Here is a 19,737-nt window from a genome sequence, read left to right on the forward strand (position 1 = left end):
TATTAAGTTATTTGCATTTATTATTTCTAGTTCATATAACAGCATTGCAAGTATGCTTACTTCCTCATTTGAATAATGAGACAAACCGCCACTCAAAGCTGTTGAGAAATTGGAGCATCTTCAGACAGCTGTGAAGATAACAGAGCTGGGCTTAGTAGACCAATTTTCTAACTTGAAATCAAGCTCTCTTTCCACTGTGACTTGTTGGGTTACTTAAGGAGACGACCATGGAATGTCTTGAATACATCAGAAGGATGCTTTGTGGGTTGGGAGAGGCTGGGCGTTGGTTTATTGTTTTTGTTTTGGTTTGGTTTAGTTTTTTTGGCCTTAGAGGATGATAGAGGAACCAGGATATACAGAAATTAAAATAATACCAAATTAAATGGAAGGAATTTACCTCCCGTTTTCTGGTTTGTGCACAGCTAATTCATTTAATAAGAAGCCATAAATTGTCTGCACTTTGGAAGGTTGTGTAACAGTAACATAACTGTAGTATTGATAACCCCTAGGCAAAAGCTAAAATCTATTGTCTTCTTTCTGTATCTCTTTGTTACTTCACATCAAAGATTAAAAGTAGCTCCTACTACCTGTATGTTCCTTATAAAATCTGTTGTTTATACTCCCTAACAAAAGTGTCACAAAACTGGGTAGGGTTAAGTAGAGGCATCAAATACAACTAAATCATGGCAAAACGAGTTCCTTCAACATTAATTAAGTTCCTACTCTGTCATGCTATGCAAATCCCTGCCTTCACGGAGATTATAGTCTGCTCTTTCTAATCCGTCATCTTTAGCATTTAGTACTGTGGGAAGTCCCTTATTATGTATCCCATAGACCCATATCCCACACACTCAAACATACCCAGCTCATGTACACATATAATTTTGTCTCTCAACTGATAAAGAAAGGAGCAGCACCCAAATGAGTTGTTCTCACCTTCCCTGTATTAGTTTTCTGTGCTGTGTAACAAATTACCACATATCTATCAGCTTAAAGTAGCATGCAGTTATTATCTCCATCGGTTGGGAGTGAGTGAGGTTAGTTTTCATGGTCAGGAGTCTGGGCACAGCTTTGCTGATTCTTCTGCTCTGGATCTTAACATGGTGAAATCAGCGCACTGACATCTCTATTCTTAACTGCAGCATGGGGTCCTCTTCCTAGCTCATGCAAGTTGCTGGCAGAATTCATTTTCTTGCAGTGGTGGGGCTGAAGACCGCAGCTCTTAAAGGTTATCCCCTTAGGCAGTTTACAATCTTTTTCTTTTTTTTTTTTTTTCCTTCAAGGCCAGCAGGAGAATATTTCTGCCCCTTTTGGCTAAGATGACATTTTATGTAACATAAAAAAATCAAGGGAGTAATAGCCCATTACCTCCTACATTTTCTATTGGCTATAAGCAAGTCATAGGTCCTTCCCATAATCAATGAAAGAGAATTCTACAAGTGTGTGACTCATCAGGGGTTCCTAGAGTATGTCTGCTACACCTCCTACCAAATAATAAATATTATATCTCAGCTTGTTGAGAACTTTGTGTAAGCCAGCACTATTCAAAATATTTCATATATATTTATTCATTTAATCCTCACAAAAAACTCTAGGAAGTAGTTTGTTTTTCATAGTTTAGAAATTAAACTGAACCATGGAGAGTGGATTCTTGTTAGCTAAGAATATCCATCCAAAAAATAAACAGGAGAAAACAACAGCAACAATCTTGATGCCACACAGTGCTTCAGCTACCACACTCTTGCATCATTTCCCTTCATAACAAGGTTCCTTACCTCCCTTTTCAGAGCTGTGGTTGCTTTTCCTTCTGCCCTTACTCTAGGGGCTCTTTCCTGCCCTTCCTTCACATACATCTCTGCTTAGAAATAAATGCCTCGGAGAGTCCTACCTCCACACGCATGCACCCAGAATTTTCCCTTCTTGTACTTCTGTTTTCTTCAGAGGCCTTAACACCATTTATAGTTACAACTTGATAAAACGGGGACCATGCCTTTCTTTGTTCATTGTTGTATTTCCAGCATCTAGCATATAAACTTTTTCAGTGGAAGAATGAATGCCTGCATGTTAACTAAAGAAAGTCATGTGGTATAATGGAAAAGGTATCATTTTAGGGAGTCAAATCCTACTTTGCTGCTTACCTACTGCTAGAGTCTGAAGGTTTGTGTTTCCTCATAATTTATATGTTGAAATCCTAACTCCCATAGTGATGTTACTAGAAGGTGGAGCTTTGGGAGATGATTAGATCATGAGGACAGAGTCTTCATGAATGGGATTAGTTCTCTTATAAGAAACCCCAGAAATCTAGCTAGTCCCTTCCACCATGGAGGCAACAGCAAGAAGACATCATCTGTGAACCAAGAAACAGGCCCTCCCCAGACACTGAATCTGCTGGTACCTTAATCTTGGATTTTCTGGCCTCCGGAGGAGTGAGGAATAAATTTTTGTTGTTTATAAGCTGCCCAGTCTTTGGTACTTTGTTATTGCAGACCAGACAGACTAAGGCACCCATCTTCAGGGTTGTTGAAAGCACTCAGTTAGTCTATTATTATTGTTGTTAGTTATCGTTTTTATGGAAGAAGAAGTAGATCAGGGCCATTGTTAAAGGGGAGGAGAGGCTAAGACAGTTACCTTTGGGCATAGATATTACCAGGCTACAAGGGGGAATTAAAGATATGTTAGATACCCAGACTTGGGGGCTCTCCTAGCATCCTTTCCTTCTCAGGCACGCCCCATGCTATTAAAAAAGACATTTTACCCTTTACCACTCTAGGTGCGAGGCTCTTGGATCAGCAGAAGCTGTCTATCTGTTTCACAGTTCCTGGCACATAGTAGATGCTGTGAAATGTTTGTTAAAGAAAGGAATGACTAATAGATAGTCACTTAAACACAGCTGTTCAGTGTATTACAAATGGAAACAGTGATTCATTGATTCCCACTACATTATAACATAACCTTATTTTATCTATACAAGAACATGAGCTTGAGTTTCACTAAATAAAACATTAGTATTCATGGTTGGGTACATTGGAAGTTTTTCCCCCCCTTCCCCCTCTGCTACACACAGAGGGAACATTAAAGAAAATACAATTATAAAACGTTGTCTTTTAAAACATACACATTCTCATATTTGCTACAACTTGTTCCAGTTTTGAAAACATCACTTCTCATCGAGGCCCAGCAGAATGTCCCAAGATGTGGCCAAAGGTCCTCCACAAGTTTGTCATGAAGTTGATATACTGTGAACATCAAACCCTTCTCTAATTGTGGAGAAGCTGGTGAAAGTGTGATCTGTCAAAGGCTTTATTTTTGCCTTTAGATGTCTTTATTTCAGTTGTTTTTACTGATTTTGCCACAGGCTACATCTCTTCTGAGCAATTCCTGTTTTTGGAATTTGAAAACGGATTGATTCTTAGAAAAGGTGTCAGAATTTTAAACTGTAGAATAATATCATTGGAAAATAATTATTGTTTTAACTAATATTGAATAAAAGCTTAAGGGAAATCCCATGTAAGCACAATAGTTGAAACTGAATACCTGAAACCTTTCAATAATCAATATTAATATTCTCGTTTCATTTGCTTTTAACATTGCATACATCCCTGAAATATGGCTTTCCTGATTATATATTCTGAAATCCTTAGCAGCAATTATAAGGAAACTTTTTTCTCTTAGAACAAGAGAATTGTTTTCTTTCGTTAATTGGAGCCTAAGAAATTGCTTTCCTACAGTCTTATTCTAAGGAATAGCCTCCCCAACATCTGATTATCTCCTCTGCTGATTTGGAAATTTAGACAGGTCATGTGGTGGGATCAGGAGGATAGTTCTCTTTCTCTTGATAACAGCAAAAGGTTCCATTTAAAAGGAGACCATTATTTTGGCCAAGTGGTCGGATTGGCTAAAAATTCTATTTGCAAAGGAAAAAGAAAAAATTATATGTACACACATATATATATGTATGTGTGTATATAGATAATTGCATAAATGTGTATGCATGTTCCATGTATGTGTATATTAAAGTACGTGTGTATATATGTTTAGATGGATATAGAGATGTACATATATACACATATCACAAAAGCAGTAAGTAGTAGAAAAAGACAGCTCAGAAGAAGAGAGGCTTTTATTATGACATCTACTTTAAAACTCCATCATAACAATAATGACAAAAAGCCTTCCACATTTCCATCTAAGTGCTGCTTTGTTCGGTAATATTTCTCTCTAAAATTTACTTTGTGTTCACTTTTGCTTGATTCCATGCATACTTTTAAAACTTATTTGGAGGAAGGATGAAAGCTATACAGGCTTACCTTGTTTTAATTTACTTTGCTTTATTGCACTTCACAAATACTGTTTTTTTATAAATTGAAAGTTGGAGGCAACCCTGCACTGAGCAAGTCTATGGGCATCATTCCATTTTTCCAACAGCATGTGTTCATTTTGTGTGTCTGTGTCACATTTTGGTAATTCTCATAATATTTCAAGCATTTTTATTATAATTATATATTTCATTATTAAAATACGATAATGTATTATTATATATGGTGATATATGACCAATGATATTTTTACTATTGCATTTGTTTTGGGGTACCACAAACCATGCCCTCATAAGACAGTGAACTTAATCCATAAATGTGTTCCGACTGTTTACTGACCAGCTGTCTCCCATTTCTCTCCCTTTCTTCAGGCCTCCCTAAGACAGATCAGCATTAAAATTAGGCCAATTAATAACCCTACAATGGCCTCTAAGAGTTAAAGTGAAAGAAAAAGTTGCATAAGTCTCACTTTTCAATCAAAAACTAGAAATGATTACATTTAGTGAGGAAGGCATGTTGAAAGCTGAGATAGGCCAAAAGCTAGGCCTCTTGCACCAAATAATTAGCCAAGTTGTGAATGGAAAGGAAAAGTTCTTGAGGGTAATTAAAAGTGCTACTGCACTGAACACACAAATGATGAGAAAGTGAAACACCTTTATTGTTGATATGGAGGAAGTTTTAGTGGTCTGGATAGAAGATCAAATCAGCCACAATATTCCTTTAAGCCAGAGCCTACTATAGAGCAAGCCCCTAACTCTTTTTTATTCTCTGAAAGCTTGGAGAGTTGAAGATGTGCTAGAAGGGAACTTGGAAGCTAACAGAGATTAGCTCATGAGGTTTAAGGAAAGAAGCCATCTCTATAACCTAAAAGTGCAAGGTAAAATGGCAGTGGCTGATGTAGAAGCCACAGCAAGTTATTCAGAAGACCTAGCTAAGATTATTGATGAAGGTGGCTATGTTAAACAACAGATTTTCAATGTAGATGAAATTGGAAAAAGATGCCATCGGGCTTTTATAGCTAGAGAGGAGAAGTCAATGCCTGGCTTGAAAGGATAGGCTTACCCTTCTGTTAGGTGCTAATGCAGCTGGTGGCTTTAAGTGGAAACCAGTGCTCATTTGCCATTCCAAAAATCCTACAGCCCTTAAGAATTATGCTAACTCTATTCTGCCTTTGCTCTGTAAATGGAACAGTAAAGCCTGAGTGACAGCACATCTGTTTTCAACATGGCTTACTGAATATTTTAAGTCCGCTGTTGAGACTTACTGCTCAGAAAAAATATTCTTTTCAAAATATTACTGCTCATTGACAATGCAGTGGGTCACTGAAGAAGCTGACAGAGATGTAAAAAGAGAATAATGTTGTTTTCATATTACTAATGCAATACCTATTCTGCAGCATATGGATCAAGGAGTAATTTTGACTTTCAAGTCTTATTATTTAAGAAATGCATTTTCTAAGGCTGTGGCTGCCATAGGTAGTGATTCCTCTGATGGTTCTGAGCAAGGTGAATTGAAAGTCTTTTGGAAAGAATTCACCATTCTGGATGCCATTAAGAACATTTGTGATTCGTGGGAGGAGGTCAAAATAGCAACATTAACAGGACTTTGAAAGAAGTTGATTCTGATACTTATAGATGACTTTGAGGAGTTCAAGACTTCAGTGGAGGAAGTCACTGCAGATGTGGTGCAAATAGCAAGAGAACTAGAATTAGAGGTAGAGCCTGAAGATGTGACTGAGTTGTTGCCATCTTAGGATGAAACTTTCACAAGTGAGGGGTTGCTTCTTATGTGCAAAGAAAGTGGTTTCTTGAGATGAAATTGACTCTGGGTTAAGATAGCTGTGAACATCATTGAAGTAAAAACAAAGGACTTCGAATATTCCATAAGCTTAGTTGATAAAGCAGCGGCAGGGTTTAAGAGAATTGACTCCAATTTTGAAAGACGTTCTGCTATGGGCAAAATGCTATCAAACAGCATCACATGCTACAGATAAGTTTTTTGGGAAAGGAAGAGTCAACTAATGCAGCAAATTTTATTGTCAGCTTATTTTAAGCAATTGTCATAGCCATTCCAGCCTTCAGCAGCCACCAGCCACCCTGATCAGTCAGCAGCCAGCAACATCCATGCAAGACTCTCCGTCAGCAAACAGATTATGACTCATTTAAAGCTCAGATTACTGTTATCATTTTAAGTAATAACGTATTTTTAATTAAGGTATGTAAATTGATTTTTAGCATAATGCTATTGTACAGTTAATAGACTACAGTATAGTGATAGCTTTTATATGTACTGGGAAACCAAAACGTTTATGTGACTTACTTTTTTGCAACATTCACTTTATTGTCGTAGTTTGGAACTGAATTTGCAATGTCTTTGTGATATGCCTGTATAACATTTTTTATTGAGTCCTCATATGACTAGATAGAGTCTTGATTACAGCATTATAATCACAATATTTAAAAAATTATTATATATATTAGGACTTTTTTGACAGTGGTTGCAAAGAATTGTTTCCTTCAGTGGCTTTGAACTTGAGGTTGTTCAAGCTTGTAGGTGAAAGTTTATTACATCATCTTTAATATTTTTTCACTATTTATTCTGAATACTTGGTTCTCACAATATTCTTAAAATTGTCCCATTTTCAGATCTTAGAAACTTATATTCATTTGTTAAAGAGGGATATAGTCTCTAGCATGGGGAAATTCATTGTCTCATGCTTATCACATGTGGCTGTTTCTGTCAGTGATACTTTTACAACTCTTAATGCATCAGTTCCCAAACTATTCTGGGGAATAGTTGTTCTATGAGATACTGATGGTTGTTCTGTGAGAGGATTATAAAGTATAAAAGTTTGGGAAATACTGTATAATTTATTCTTCAGAATTTAAAATAAATTTTAGCATATTAGATAATACAGTAAATGAAACTACTTAACCATATTTAATACAGTCAGGCTATATTTATTGTATGGAAGATGCATTTCTTTTAGATGGATTTACCTATTAAAATACCTATTTTCCAAAACACAATTTTGGTAATATTGTCTTACTGCAATTTTGGAAATAGCTTTGAAAAGTTATTTGCAAAATTGTCTTTGGCATATTGCTGATCTATCTCCTTTAGGGAATCCGTCCCTCTTAACAGCCTTCTTTCATTTTTATGCCTATCTTTATGTTATTCTAAAGAATAATATTTTCCCTTGTGGATAAATCTTGAGCATGTCTATAGAGTCTCCAGGGCCATCTGAATTATACTTAGTGGTAAGGAAAAAATTAAAATTTACCTTTTAAAGAGAGTCAATACTCTGGCTTTTATTCGTACTGGGATGTAGACTACAAGGGCACTGGGTGCTTGATCATGCAGGGTATGAGTGGCTCAATGATAACAGCATATGATGGTTCATATGCTCATTACTCTTTTGTATTGTATTAGACTCCTGATTAGTGTCTCACTGTCTGGGTTGTCTTTGCTCTAAAGATCCTATTGATTTTTGTATTGGACACAACAGCTAATGTACTGTACTGCACACACTGTTTACCTTAGTAATGCTAAAAGGCTTGATAGATATTAGCACATCCACAATACAGATCACCTTCTGCAAACACATTCTTCCCTTACACCTATCAATATGATGCCACTTGCTCCGATTTTCTTCCTACCTCTTTCTACTTTTGCTTAGTCTTCCTAACAGGATCTACTTTACCTCCTCATTCCTGTTACATTAGTATTCCTCAGGACTCTGCTTTAAGCCACCTTCTCTTTTGGTAAATATTCTTCCAATGTTCTCATCTATACCCATGTTTCCAGCTACACTTTATTTGCTAATCATTCCTATTTGAAAACAATATTTACCATTGAGCATCTTGCCCTATTCTCAGTTACTGACTAGACATCTTTATTTGGATGCCATCAAGATATCCTTACATCAACATATCCAAAGCCTTCATTTCTTGTTTCTAAATACTGTTTCCCCCTTGTGCCTTTTCCTGTCCTGATGTTTGGTGCCAGCATGTACCCAGTTAGCAAGCCTTATTCCTGGGAAGCATCTTCCACATCTTTGTCTCATCTTTCTCAGCCCCAGTGATCACTCAGTGCCGTCAATTCTGGTTTGTATACTTATCTTGAATATTCTCCTTCCTCTCTGTTTCCTCTACCTGAACAATCTTAAGACTTTACATCATTGGTTCCACTTGCTCTTGATGCTAGTTAACAGAAATCCCTGTCTTAGTCTTGCCTTTGTCCAGGGCATCCTCTACACTGCAGTAGGAGTAACATATGGAAGACATCTACTGGGAATTATAATCAGCATCTCAACCTGATGTAGTGCTAAAACAAACCTCCTCTGCCTATAGTCTTGTCTTTTAAAAACTAATTAGCAGTTTTCTACGTTTCATTCCTAAGTCCAAAAATTTTTGATATCAGCCTTGCCTGCCCTCTTTCATACCACACATTTAATCTATCATCAAATTATGCTGGCTCAACCTTCAGGATGTAATCAGAACCTAACCATTTCACGCTGCCTCCAGTGCTGTTATCCCAGTCCAAGCTACTATCATTTTTTTCCTGGATTATTATAAACCCTATATACTAGTGTTCCTGGTAGATCTTTATCTGCTAAAGCTATGCTGTCTAGTACAATAGCCACTAGCCACTTGAGGCTTTTGAGAACTAGAAATACGGCTCACTAGAATATGAAATGAGATGTGCTATTAAAAAGATCCACTGGATATTGAAGAATTCATATTCAAAGAGAATGTAAAATATCTCATTAACAATATTTTATATTGAATATATGTTGAAATAATATTTTCGATGGTTTGGATTAAGAAAATGCATTATTGAAATTAATTACATGTTTCTTTTATTTTTTCCAGCATGATTAGTAGAAAAATTGAAATCACATATGTGACTCACCTTTATACTATTAGACAGCAGTACTCTAAATATTTTTCTAAACACAGCAGTCAGAGCTACCCTTTGGAAATGTCAGCTCTTATCATTCTTTGGACCAACACCCTCCAAAGGCTTTCCAGCCCCCTCAAGGGAGAAGGCAGTCTGTATAGTGGGTGACAAGGCCCAGTGTGATCCTGTCCCCTCCGCTCCTCTTGTTTCCACTTTCTTCTCTCTAGCTCCAAGGGCCTCCGTGCAAGCCCCACCTGAGGGCCTTTGCATTTATATTCTCTTCGCTTGGCTAACTGTTTCCCAGCTAGCTGTGTGGCTTGCTTTTGCATTTCTTTCTGCTCAAATGTCTCTTATTAATTCTATTAGAGAGGCTCATCCTGATACCCTATTTAGAGCCGCAATAATCTTCCCTGCACATACTCAATGTGAATATTTTCTTCATGTTTTGGCTTTACTTTGAATGACTCCTCGTTGTCTGTAGAATGAAATCTAGATTGCTTAGTATTTCTCGGTGCACCGTTATTATTTAGCCACTTTCTAACTCCAGCACTCACTGTTCTCAGCAACTCTCATACCATGCAGTTAGAATCACTTGTAAGAAACACAAAATAAGAAAAAAGTGGTTTAGAAAATAGAGGTTTAAAGGATTATTATTAAATGTAAATATATTCTTGCACTGAATTAACATTCATTCTTCTTCAAACATTGTATGATATGCAAGGAGGAAAGTTTATTTAACCCTTTGAATTCCTGTTGGCACCCATTCCTTAAAATGCATGTTAATAGTATCCATACCAAAGACAAATGATATACTTACCAAGAAAGGGTATAAACCTTTATAAAAGTATCTCTATGTGAGTAAGTTTTGTTTATTAGTGTTTATTTTCCTTTGGAACAAAGATTATGATCAGAGTTTTTCTCCTCCTAATGAAATAGGAACTATAACTTATCAATAGTTAGATACTTCATTATAAGACAGGTGATTTGGGGAATGAACATTTCTATTTTGGCTAACCAGGAAAACACATTGTAACTTAGGAATAAATAAATCTTTCAGAAATGTTTATTGTTCCAGTTCATTCAAATATATCTTTTGTACAGTATTTCTTAAAACCCATAAAATTAATCGTGTATTTAAAACACTTTATTGGCATTTATTTCCTAAATCAAATTCAGCACTAGTATTTAATTTTACTGTCTGTTACAGCCTGGGGATCTGGCAGTTAAAATTATTTTTCTGTTTTAAAATAAAAATATTTTCCTCCAGGGCTAGCTTTCATATTCTTGAATGTGTTTATGTCACACTGCCTTGCATTTCCATGTGCTGAGATCTTGAGAATCTGTCAGAGCTAATCTGGATCTGGTATTTGTTTGTGTCTTAAAATTATGCTGAAATTTTAATTACTAACTAATCATGCCCCTGGCTTGGTAGGATATATGGAACTACTGTATATCAGCTACTGGAGTTAAATTTTAAATCCTTCACTACTCAAAGAAAGGGCAGTACGATAAACTTTTATTTACCATCTGCAAGATGCTAAGTGTTACACCAACTATAAAAGTTTATAAGACAAAATCTAAGTCCTCAAATGCAGAATAATTCTAATCCACTGTGTCTTCTATACATGTACTCCACAATGAGTAACTCTTTCTACCTCTTCAGAGAACTTGCCTTCCACCTATTAGTCCTAATTGAAATCTATCTGTACAATATGAATACCTTTTCCCTTTTAATCTTTCTAAATTGAGTTGCCATTTTCTCAAGGCTGCTGGAATCACAAGGACATATATTCAAAGTTAATATTTGTAGAAAAATTTCAGATTTCATAGAGGCATATCATTTATATGACTATCTTGTCCTCATCCTTATTGTCTTTACCAAAACTCCTTAATAACATTTCTTGAAGACTTATACTCAAGGTTGGCCATCATTTCATCCACCCCCATCTCCCAGAATCATCCTGAGCAACTTTAATGTCTCCTGAAATGTTCTCCCAATGACTTTACCTTCTTAATCCTGAAGACCTTCACCCAGTCATAAATATATCTCAGATTTGTCTTTCTTTTGTTGACTTTTACTGAAATACTCCGATACCCTTTCTAGCAATGTCTCAGTTTCATTTTTCCTTCTCTCTTCTGTTACACAGCTACCAAAGTCATCTTTTTAAGCACATACCTTTTAGGTTTTTTCCTTGGCTTCAAAAATTTGATACGTTTCCCACTACCTAGAGTGGTGCTTCACAACTTTCCACCATCGTGGCTTATATTGAAAAAGGTAATACATATGCATGAGTAAACTGAGGGGGAAACTTGGACCTGGAGGCCACTAACCTGGGGCCTATGGTACATTTACTGGGCTGCTCCCATGTAGAGCATGAAGCCCAAGCTCTTTAGGTTTGGTGTCTTACTTAAGGAACCTCCTCAGCTCTTTCCTCCCGAAACAGGGCCTGGAACAAGAACTGGAGGACAGGTCATTTTAAAGCCAAAGCCAGGGGTTAAATAGGGTGAGACAGGGAGGAGAGAAGCCCTTTGGACAACTGTCGCTCATTTATTGGAGAAAATGTGTAGAATGAGCCACAGAACTGTTCCACAGGAGGACAGCAGGAGAGTGAAGCATTTTTCTACAGTCTGTTGTCTCTCATGAACTGGGAGTTGCGCCCAGAGACAAACTCTGCATCTCCAGGCTGTACCTGCAGGGGAACTTGAAGCTCTTTTTGCTTCAGAGAAAGTCTTAGAGTGTTATAGACTTATGTTGGAACTAAGTGGATTCAACTGTTTACCCTGTTTGCTCTGTACTCATGTAGCCAAGATGATATAAAGTGGAGTATCAGAAATGTTTGGTGTAGACTTCCTCTTGTACCACTCAGATCTTGTGCTTCACGTTAAGCTCCCTCTGTCTTTAACTCTTTAAAAAGTAACTGGTCATAATATTAATGTATTGGAAAGAAGAAAAAAATGAAAATAACAAGACTTATGACCAGAAGCTTAGTGGATCAGCTATAGGCTGTGCCAGTCTCAAGCTGGTTTTAAGGATGTTGTAGCTCATCGTCTCCCTCCTTCATTACTCATTTCTGATTTTCTCACTCTTAGTCGGCACTTCTACTAGAAGTGGCCCAGACCGCCATCCCTGAGGAGTTTGAGCCATTGGTTGTCTTGCCCTGTCAGGATGTCAATCACCAGGCATGAATAACACCAAGAGATGTCCCAGGGAATCCCCAGCGTTCCCAACACCCTTCTGTCCATCCCTTCCCTATTGCAGCAGTCTTATTTCCTCATGATGGTTAGGGCTGATTGATTATCCTATCTGTCTCCTTTCTTTGCCTACTGGTCCAACAGAATGAATAATACAAAGTAACCAGACAAAGCTTTGGCTACAATGGGGCCCTTACATTGTCCACTAGTGCAGTTGTTCTCAACTAGGGATGATTTTGCCCCCACAGGGCATTTGGCCATGTTTGGAGATGTTTTTTGTTGTCAAATTGATAGGGAGTTGCTCCTGGGATCTACTGGGTAGAGTTCAGGGATGGTGCCAAACATCCGACATTACACAGGACATGCCCCCACTAAAAAGAATTATCTGGCCCCAAATGACAAGAGTGCCAATCTTGAGAAACCCTGCTCTAATGGAAGTGATTCACCGCTGGGAACCTGGACTTCTAATCCCACAGAGACTAGAGCTATGGGGACAGAATGCATGCAGTCTGCAAGTGGTTGTTTGGGAATGATAGTGCAAAGGTTCTTTCACTCTGCCCCTTAGTTCCCAGATCCATGTAGTCTAGCCATTGGGAACATAGCACCAAACAGCATCCATTTGGTTGAGTGCGTAAACCAAACTGCAGAGGATAGTGTCCTAGAGTTATCCAGTCAAAGGATAGGGAAGCTGAGACATTCATATATCAGGGCTTTGGTAAACCTATGAGGTGGGACATTGGCATGGTGATGTAACTGTACATCAGTCATGCTGAACCCAGGCGGGTGAAAAGCACGTACAAGGACCAAAAGTATCTGTTCTATGTAGAATATATTCAGAATATAAATACAGAGGATTTTTCTTTATTGCCAGTGAATTTCCAGCACCCATACAAGTGCCCTGCACATAGGTTCATATGAGTGGCTTAACAAGTATCTGTTGAATAAGATGAAATAATTGAGCATGAGTAAACAATAAATCAATTAATAAATGAAATCCTGCCTGAAAATTTTCAAATGTATTGAATATTTTAGTGTGGTTACCAGTGCCATCTTAAATGAAGACCCTCATGATCTCGAATCTGTGGCCTCCCTATAGATGTCACAGCGTCAACAATAAGCGTATCTTGCATTTGTTCTCAGTGTCTCTCTTTGCTGGCTTTGATTAGACATTATCCAGCTTAAGATAATATACTTGCTTTTTATGTTCAATATTCTCCTTTGCTCCTGAATGATGATTGAACTGAAACATTCATGAAGGCATTATTTGAGTTAAATTTTAGAAGAGTGATAGTATTTCAATAGGTGAAAATGGAGTGTAGAGAAGATCAAAAACAAACAAAAAAATGAGGATAAGAAATCTCTAAAAGTGTGTTTTCAGGTAATTATAATTAGTGCTTAGGATATATGAATTCTATATGTGGAAGTAACAGGAAATCTTTGAAGATCTAGTTGGGGTTACAGTTTGCCAGGCCTTTTAGTACCAGGTGAAAGCATCTTCACACCTTCATAAATGCCCCAGTTACTGATAGTTCATTATGTTCTGCTTCTACAGTAATGCTCATGCTCGTTGACAGTATACCTTATGCTTTTATCTCTAACCATTCTGTCTGGATCCTCTTAGACTCTCATGAGGCTGCATCAGGTTCTTCCTACACTCTCATGTCCACATACATATATTCTCCGAGCTTTTACATTTTGAACTTCTTAATTCTCACTCACCTAATGCTTGACATTGTTTAACTTGTTATATGTTTTAAATTCACTCACCAACTACATAAGAAGCCAGCCAAGGAGAACACTAATTATTTCTGTCTCCTACACATCAGCAAGCAGAATGCATACATCTAATCTCCTAGTATTCATCCCAGACCAGTCTTTTGTTGGGTCCCTTTCCTCTCCGCCTCCTACCCTGCACATGCTCTTGCTGGAGCTCCTGCTCTCTCTCTCCCTTCTCCTTTCTCTGTCTCCTTCCCCCTTCCTCCTCCTCACACATACACTGCCCAACACCACTCAATTTTTGCTTCTTTCCTGCATACTTTTGCTTTGACTTATTCCTGATGGAACCTTGTTTTTGTCGGCTTATTTTCCTAGATGGGAAGTGATGGAATTTTACGCCTCAGTACTTCAGCTCTAAATAATGAATTCTTTGCATATGCAGCACAAGGGTGGAAACAGCGACTGGCAGAAGGTAAATTTGTATTTTCTATTATTATGTGACATATTGGAGTACACATACTGTACTGAGCTTGTACCTTTCTCTGATTTCTCAGTCTTTTCCCCGACACAGTACACTTTAATTTAGTAAAAACTCATATCCCTTTCCAAATGAGTTCACTGATTCTTTTGTTATACTTGACATTATTGATGTCAGATATTTTTGAAGAAAGCATAATTTTATCTTGGACATCATAAAATTTTTGATGCAGCAACGTTTTCTTGCGGATGGTAATTTTAATGACATTGTTTGATCCATTATGCATTCTCTTAAGCATCCTGGCACCTAAAGAAACTTCTTTTAACGCTCTCTTCCCCGGAAGTTACTTCTTCACCTTACCCTTCCTTTAATCACCAAGTTTCTTGAAAGACTACAAAATGCCCAATGCTACTGTATTTTTCCTCTTTACGCACTCAAACTTTATAGTCAGGGATGGGCCCACTCTACACAACTGAAATATTCCTCCTAGAGAAGAATACTAGCCAGGCATGGTGGCTCACTGAGCCTGTTATCCCAGGACTCTGGGAGGCCTAGGCAGGCAGATCGCTTGAGCTGAGGAGTGAAGACCAGCCTAAGCAACATGGTGAAACTCCATGTCTACAAAAAATACAAAAATCAGCCAGGCATGGTGGTGCATACCTATAGTCTTCAGCAACTAGGGAGTCTAAAGTGGATGGATCACCTGGGCTCAGGAGGTCAAGGCTGCAGTGATCGACCTACTGATCATGCTACTGCACTCTAGCCAAGGCAACAGAGTGACACCCTGCCTCAAAAAAAAAAAAAAAAAAAATTACTGATGGCAAATTCCAATTTTCTCTTCTCAGCCCTTACATTTCAAGTTCCTTCACCAATATCTCATTTGTTTTTTCACCCCATCCGACTTGAAACCATCTACTTTAGATTTTAAAAACAGATTATAAATTATTTTTCTGGGGCTACGTTTCTGCCAGCCCTTGCTCAGCTTTCATCAGGATCTCCTATTCTTCCATCTGATGCCTCCGGCATTTTCTTTTCTAATCATAGTATTCCCTAAGCTGCCTCATTCACCACCTTGGTTTTAGCTATTGCCAGCGTGCCAAGAATTTTCAAATCTGGCTTTCACCCCTTTGCCTAATCTCCCTACTCCTTCCCCAGTGTTTTATTTTCAAATGCTTAGCAGATCTCACTAGCTAATAACAGGCACTTTAAACCAAAATGCCCAATATTAAATTCACGAGCTTCTCTTCCCTCTCAACTCCTTCTTCTGTTTCCTCTATTTCTGTAATGTCACAACTGTCCTCATAGTTCCTCAGTTTAAAACCTTACTGATGTCTTTGACCCTCCTCCTTGTCTCCACACCTATCTGGTCATGAACTGTTACTTGTACTTGACCCCTCTTCAGCATTCCTGTTGCTACTGGCCCAGCTGTAATCTCCACCTTTCCTGTGTGGTATTCAGTAGTCCTGTAGCTGCAGTCCTCCAATTTCTTCACTCTGTTGTCAGACCTGTTTTTCTACGCAGCTTATTTGGCCATATTCCCTCCACACTGAATGCCACCAGAACCTCCCTCTGTCTCTCATAGAAAAATGAAGAAGTTTCTTTAGAACATCTATTGGGTAATTGGCCTCAGCTTTTATTGCCCATTTTATTTCTTGCTATGTTTTACTCACAATTGGCCACTCAAAAGATCATAAACATATGGATTTGTATCTCTGTGCCTTGTGATTTAATTACTTTATAAAAGCCTGAGCAACCTTCAAAATCTAACTCAAGAATCAGCTCCTATATGTGGTCCTCCTTAATTGACCTAGGCAGAATTAAGCACTTTACTTTCTATATTTCACTACATTTATTATTATGGCCTATACAGGGCTTCATACATTGTATTATAGTCTATTTCCAGCAGACTGATTTCCTTAAGGACAGTGAATATATGCTCTTTTATTTGTAGCCCCTAGCAGGTAATACATTTGCTAAATGCTTTAGCGTTCTTCTAAAGCATTTAGCTTTAGCATTTTTATGAACATCTTGAGTGATGTTCATAAAAAGAGAAGATGTAGAAATGTTATCATTATTTGTCCTTGTACTTTTCAAGATCCATAAAAGTTTACTCAAATGAATTACATGTTTTCTTTATTAATTGGCAAAAGATGTGACCACATTTATTCAATACATTAGCATTTTCTTTTTAGGAGAGTTTACCCCAGAAATGCAGTTGCGGATAAGGCAAGAAATTGAGAAGGAAAAGAAAACAGAACCTTGGAAAGAAAAATTCTTTGAGAGGTTTTATGGAGAAAAGTAAGTACTAGAGTATTTTTTCTCATTTCTCTGAGAAAGAAATGAAAATGTAATTCTCTGCTTCACATAGCACACTCATATGCTGTAAAACTTAATAAACCTGTGATAAAAGGCAATAGTCCCTCAGTGTAAGAAATTGCAGATGAAATTATAGTGGGATATCAGCACTGACATTTTTAAAAAATGCATTTTCAAGGGTTTATAACTTGTTCATGAAATTTTATTTTGGGCCGAAAATAGCACATGAAATCTTAAAGTAGTCACTTTTGAATTTCTTAATAGATTTGAGTAAAATTATCCTGTTTTCAAGTATGTTCATGAATTAATGCTTTATAGATAAATAATTTTAGTCATGTATTTAATTCTCACACTTTTCTAAAAATATTGACTGTGTCTAATGCATTTTAATCTTTGTTTAGTCCTTCTTTTGGGGAGAGCCTGAGATGTTATCTTTTGCTTTATGTTCCTCTTCAAATGTCATCTGTCTTTATTATCTGTATGTGTGCTTCTTTTTTTAAGTAACATGAGCGTTTACATCATAGCGTGGTAGCAAATGAACTAACCCTGAAAGCAGTTTCACCTTTGCCTCAGGTTTAACAGAGACACATTCTGCTTTGGCAATATTAGTGTCTTAGACAATCAGATCCCTAAAAAAAGAGGGGTTTAAGAACTTACTATTGACGGTCACTTCAGATCCCCCTTAGAGGAACTTATGCTCCAACTCCCACATACAAACCAATACTTGAAAGTTGTTATTTTGTGTAAAGGACACAGATGGTTGCAGGTAACAAGACCTATGTCATGTGATCTCATTTCACAAAATTACACTTGTAAATGGGGAAAAGAAAGACATGCCAGAAGGAGTCTCACGTGAGAGCTCTTCATGTAAAGAAATTAGATAATTAACAGACTGCTTGGAATAGGGTGCTCAGAGTATGCTACCCTTCATGAATTGTCCTAAATGGCAGTCCTTTTGAGTAGGAAGGCCTGTTTTTAATTGCTGTGCCAGGATATATATATTTTTAAGCAAAACCAAATAAAGATAATTAATGTCTTTTCTCAAAGATTAAAAATGTGACAAGCTAGTTATATGTCTTCACATGAAGTCACCAACAATATCACTCAAGCCTGGCTCCATCAAAATCTAGGAGTTGAGCCCAGGAGTCTGTGTTTTGGAAGCTTTCCAGGTCATGCTGATGCCCAGCAGGATTAAGAACCCTGGAGGATAAGATTAAAGACCACTTAGGAGCCTTCTTCCCTCTGCTTTTGCCTATGAAAGAAAATGCGGGGAGCTCTCTTTTTAGTAATGGCAGAAGCATAACTGAGATAGTACCTCCAAAGCATTGGTTCTTAATTTTTTAGTAATAGACCCATTCTTTTATTAATTTAATGTATTTATCTAACATCTCCTCTGTGCCAGACACTCTCTTGGATGCCAGGGATGCAACTGTTTGTAGGACTACCTAAGCTCTGCTCCCAGAGAGCCTCAGTTCAAGGGACCTACATTACAGAGAGCTTTCTTTCATGCAAAAAATAATCATTGAGTATACACTGGCTCTGATATGTTTCTAAGAGCTTTGCAAATATTTCATTTAATCCTCCCAACAATTCCATAAGATGGATACCATTATTCATAATTTTTTTAACTTAGGAAGCTGACGGAAAGTGAAGCTAAGTAATTTCCCCAGGTTTATAACAGTGAGGTTATTAAATAACTTGCTTGGGGTCTTAATCCTGCAAATCCTTCTCAGAAAAATTCACATACATGCACAATTTTTGCATGAAATTTAGGGGCTTTCCAGATTCCCTTGGATATCAGATCTAGGGCCCCTTCCCTAGAAGATGACAGCTATGATATTATAAATAAACATGACCCCCTCATTGCCGTCACCAAGCTCTGAATACAAAGCATGCTTCTACTTAGCCCTTTTTTTTTTTGCTGTAGTTTATCAGTAGCTTTTGTCCTCTCACATCACTGGACTTTTCTCTTGATCTTTTTTATCTTTCATTACATATTGCATGGCAGATATATTTTGAACATTTCATTGACTGCCCTTCTTTGTTGCCCCCAGGTTGCCTTTATTCCCCCACCACCAGACAGTTTTTAGTTGACCGACACCACGTGCCTTTTCATTGCTGTAAGCTGTGTAAGACATTCAAAAATGTGTCTGAACATTCATACTAGTGTCCAGTTAAGATCTGTCTGATTTAGTTTTCAACTTTTTTAGATATTTATTATGATTCTCACTTACCTAATCTCTTTGTAATATATTATTGTATATTTGGTTTACATCACTTGTATAAATGCTAAGTATTACAGGGCTTGGCTTGTGAACTTGTGTCTAGATTTCTGGAGGCCAGGGTTTTCCTTTGCGTAGTATGGGGAACTGTGAACATCTTCCTCCTATGCCTTATGCAATCTTAAATCTATTTTTCCGTGAAAATAAGAAAATGTTGACATGGGTATATTTTATACAGTGCTGTTGTACATATACACTTACCTATATGTATATTTAATAATATTATTAACCAACTAGCAGAAATTTGGCTGCCAGTGGATAGATTTCTGAATGTTACATACTTATTCTAGTATCAGTGGTACCTCTGCTTGACCTAGTCCCAAGGAACCTTATTTCTTGCAGATTATTCTGCTTTAAATTTATCTGTAATGTTGTTTTTCTGATACTCTCAGTATAGTATAGTTATAAATTGTAGCTTAGTTTGAATTCATCTTAGAGAACATTGAAAGGAAAGAGAATATGTATGAAGGCAGTATTTTCTACCTTTTCAGAGATTTCTGAATTTAAATAAAGAAGGCTATGGCCAAATACCCAAA

General features: G+C 37.3%; 1 protein-coding gene across 1 annotated transcript in view; it reads left to right on the forward strand.

The window, feature by feature from the left end:
- Positions 1–19,737, forward strand: part of ASXL3 (ASXL transcriptional regulator 3) — a 173,034-nt gene that overhangs the window by 139,352 nt on the left and 13,945 nt on the right. The window contains exons 9-10 of the mRNA XM_055102422.2: positions 14,501–14,597; positions 16,796–16,901. Of these exons, the coding sequence (XP_054958397.1) occupies positions 14,501–14,597; positions 16,796–16,901 (203 nt within the window). The remainder of the gene's footprint in view (positions 1–14,500; positions 14,598–16,795; positions 16,902–19,737) is intronic.

The sequence above is a fragment of the Pan paniscus genome, chromosome 17 (assembly GCF_029289425.2).
Source record: "Pan paniscus chromosome 17, NHGRI_mPanPan1-v2.0_pri, whole genome shotgun sequence".
NCBI lineage: Eukaryota > Metazoa > Chordata > Mammalia > Primates > Hominidae > Pan > Pan paniscus.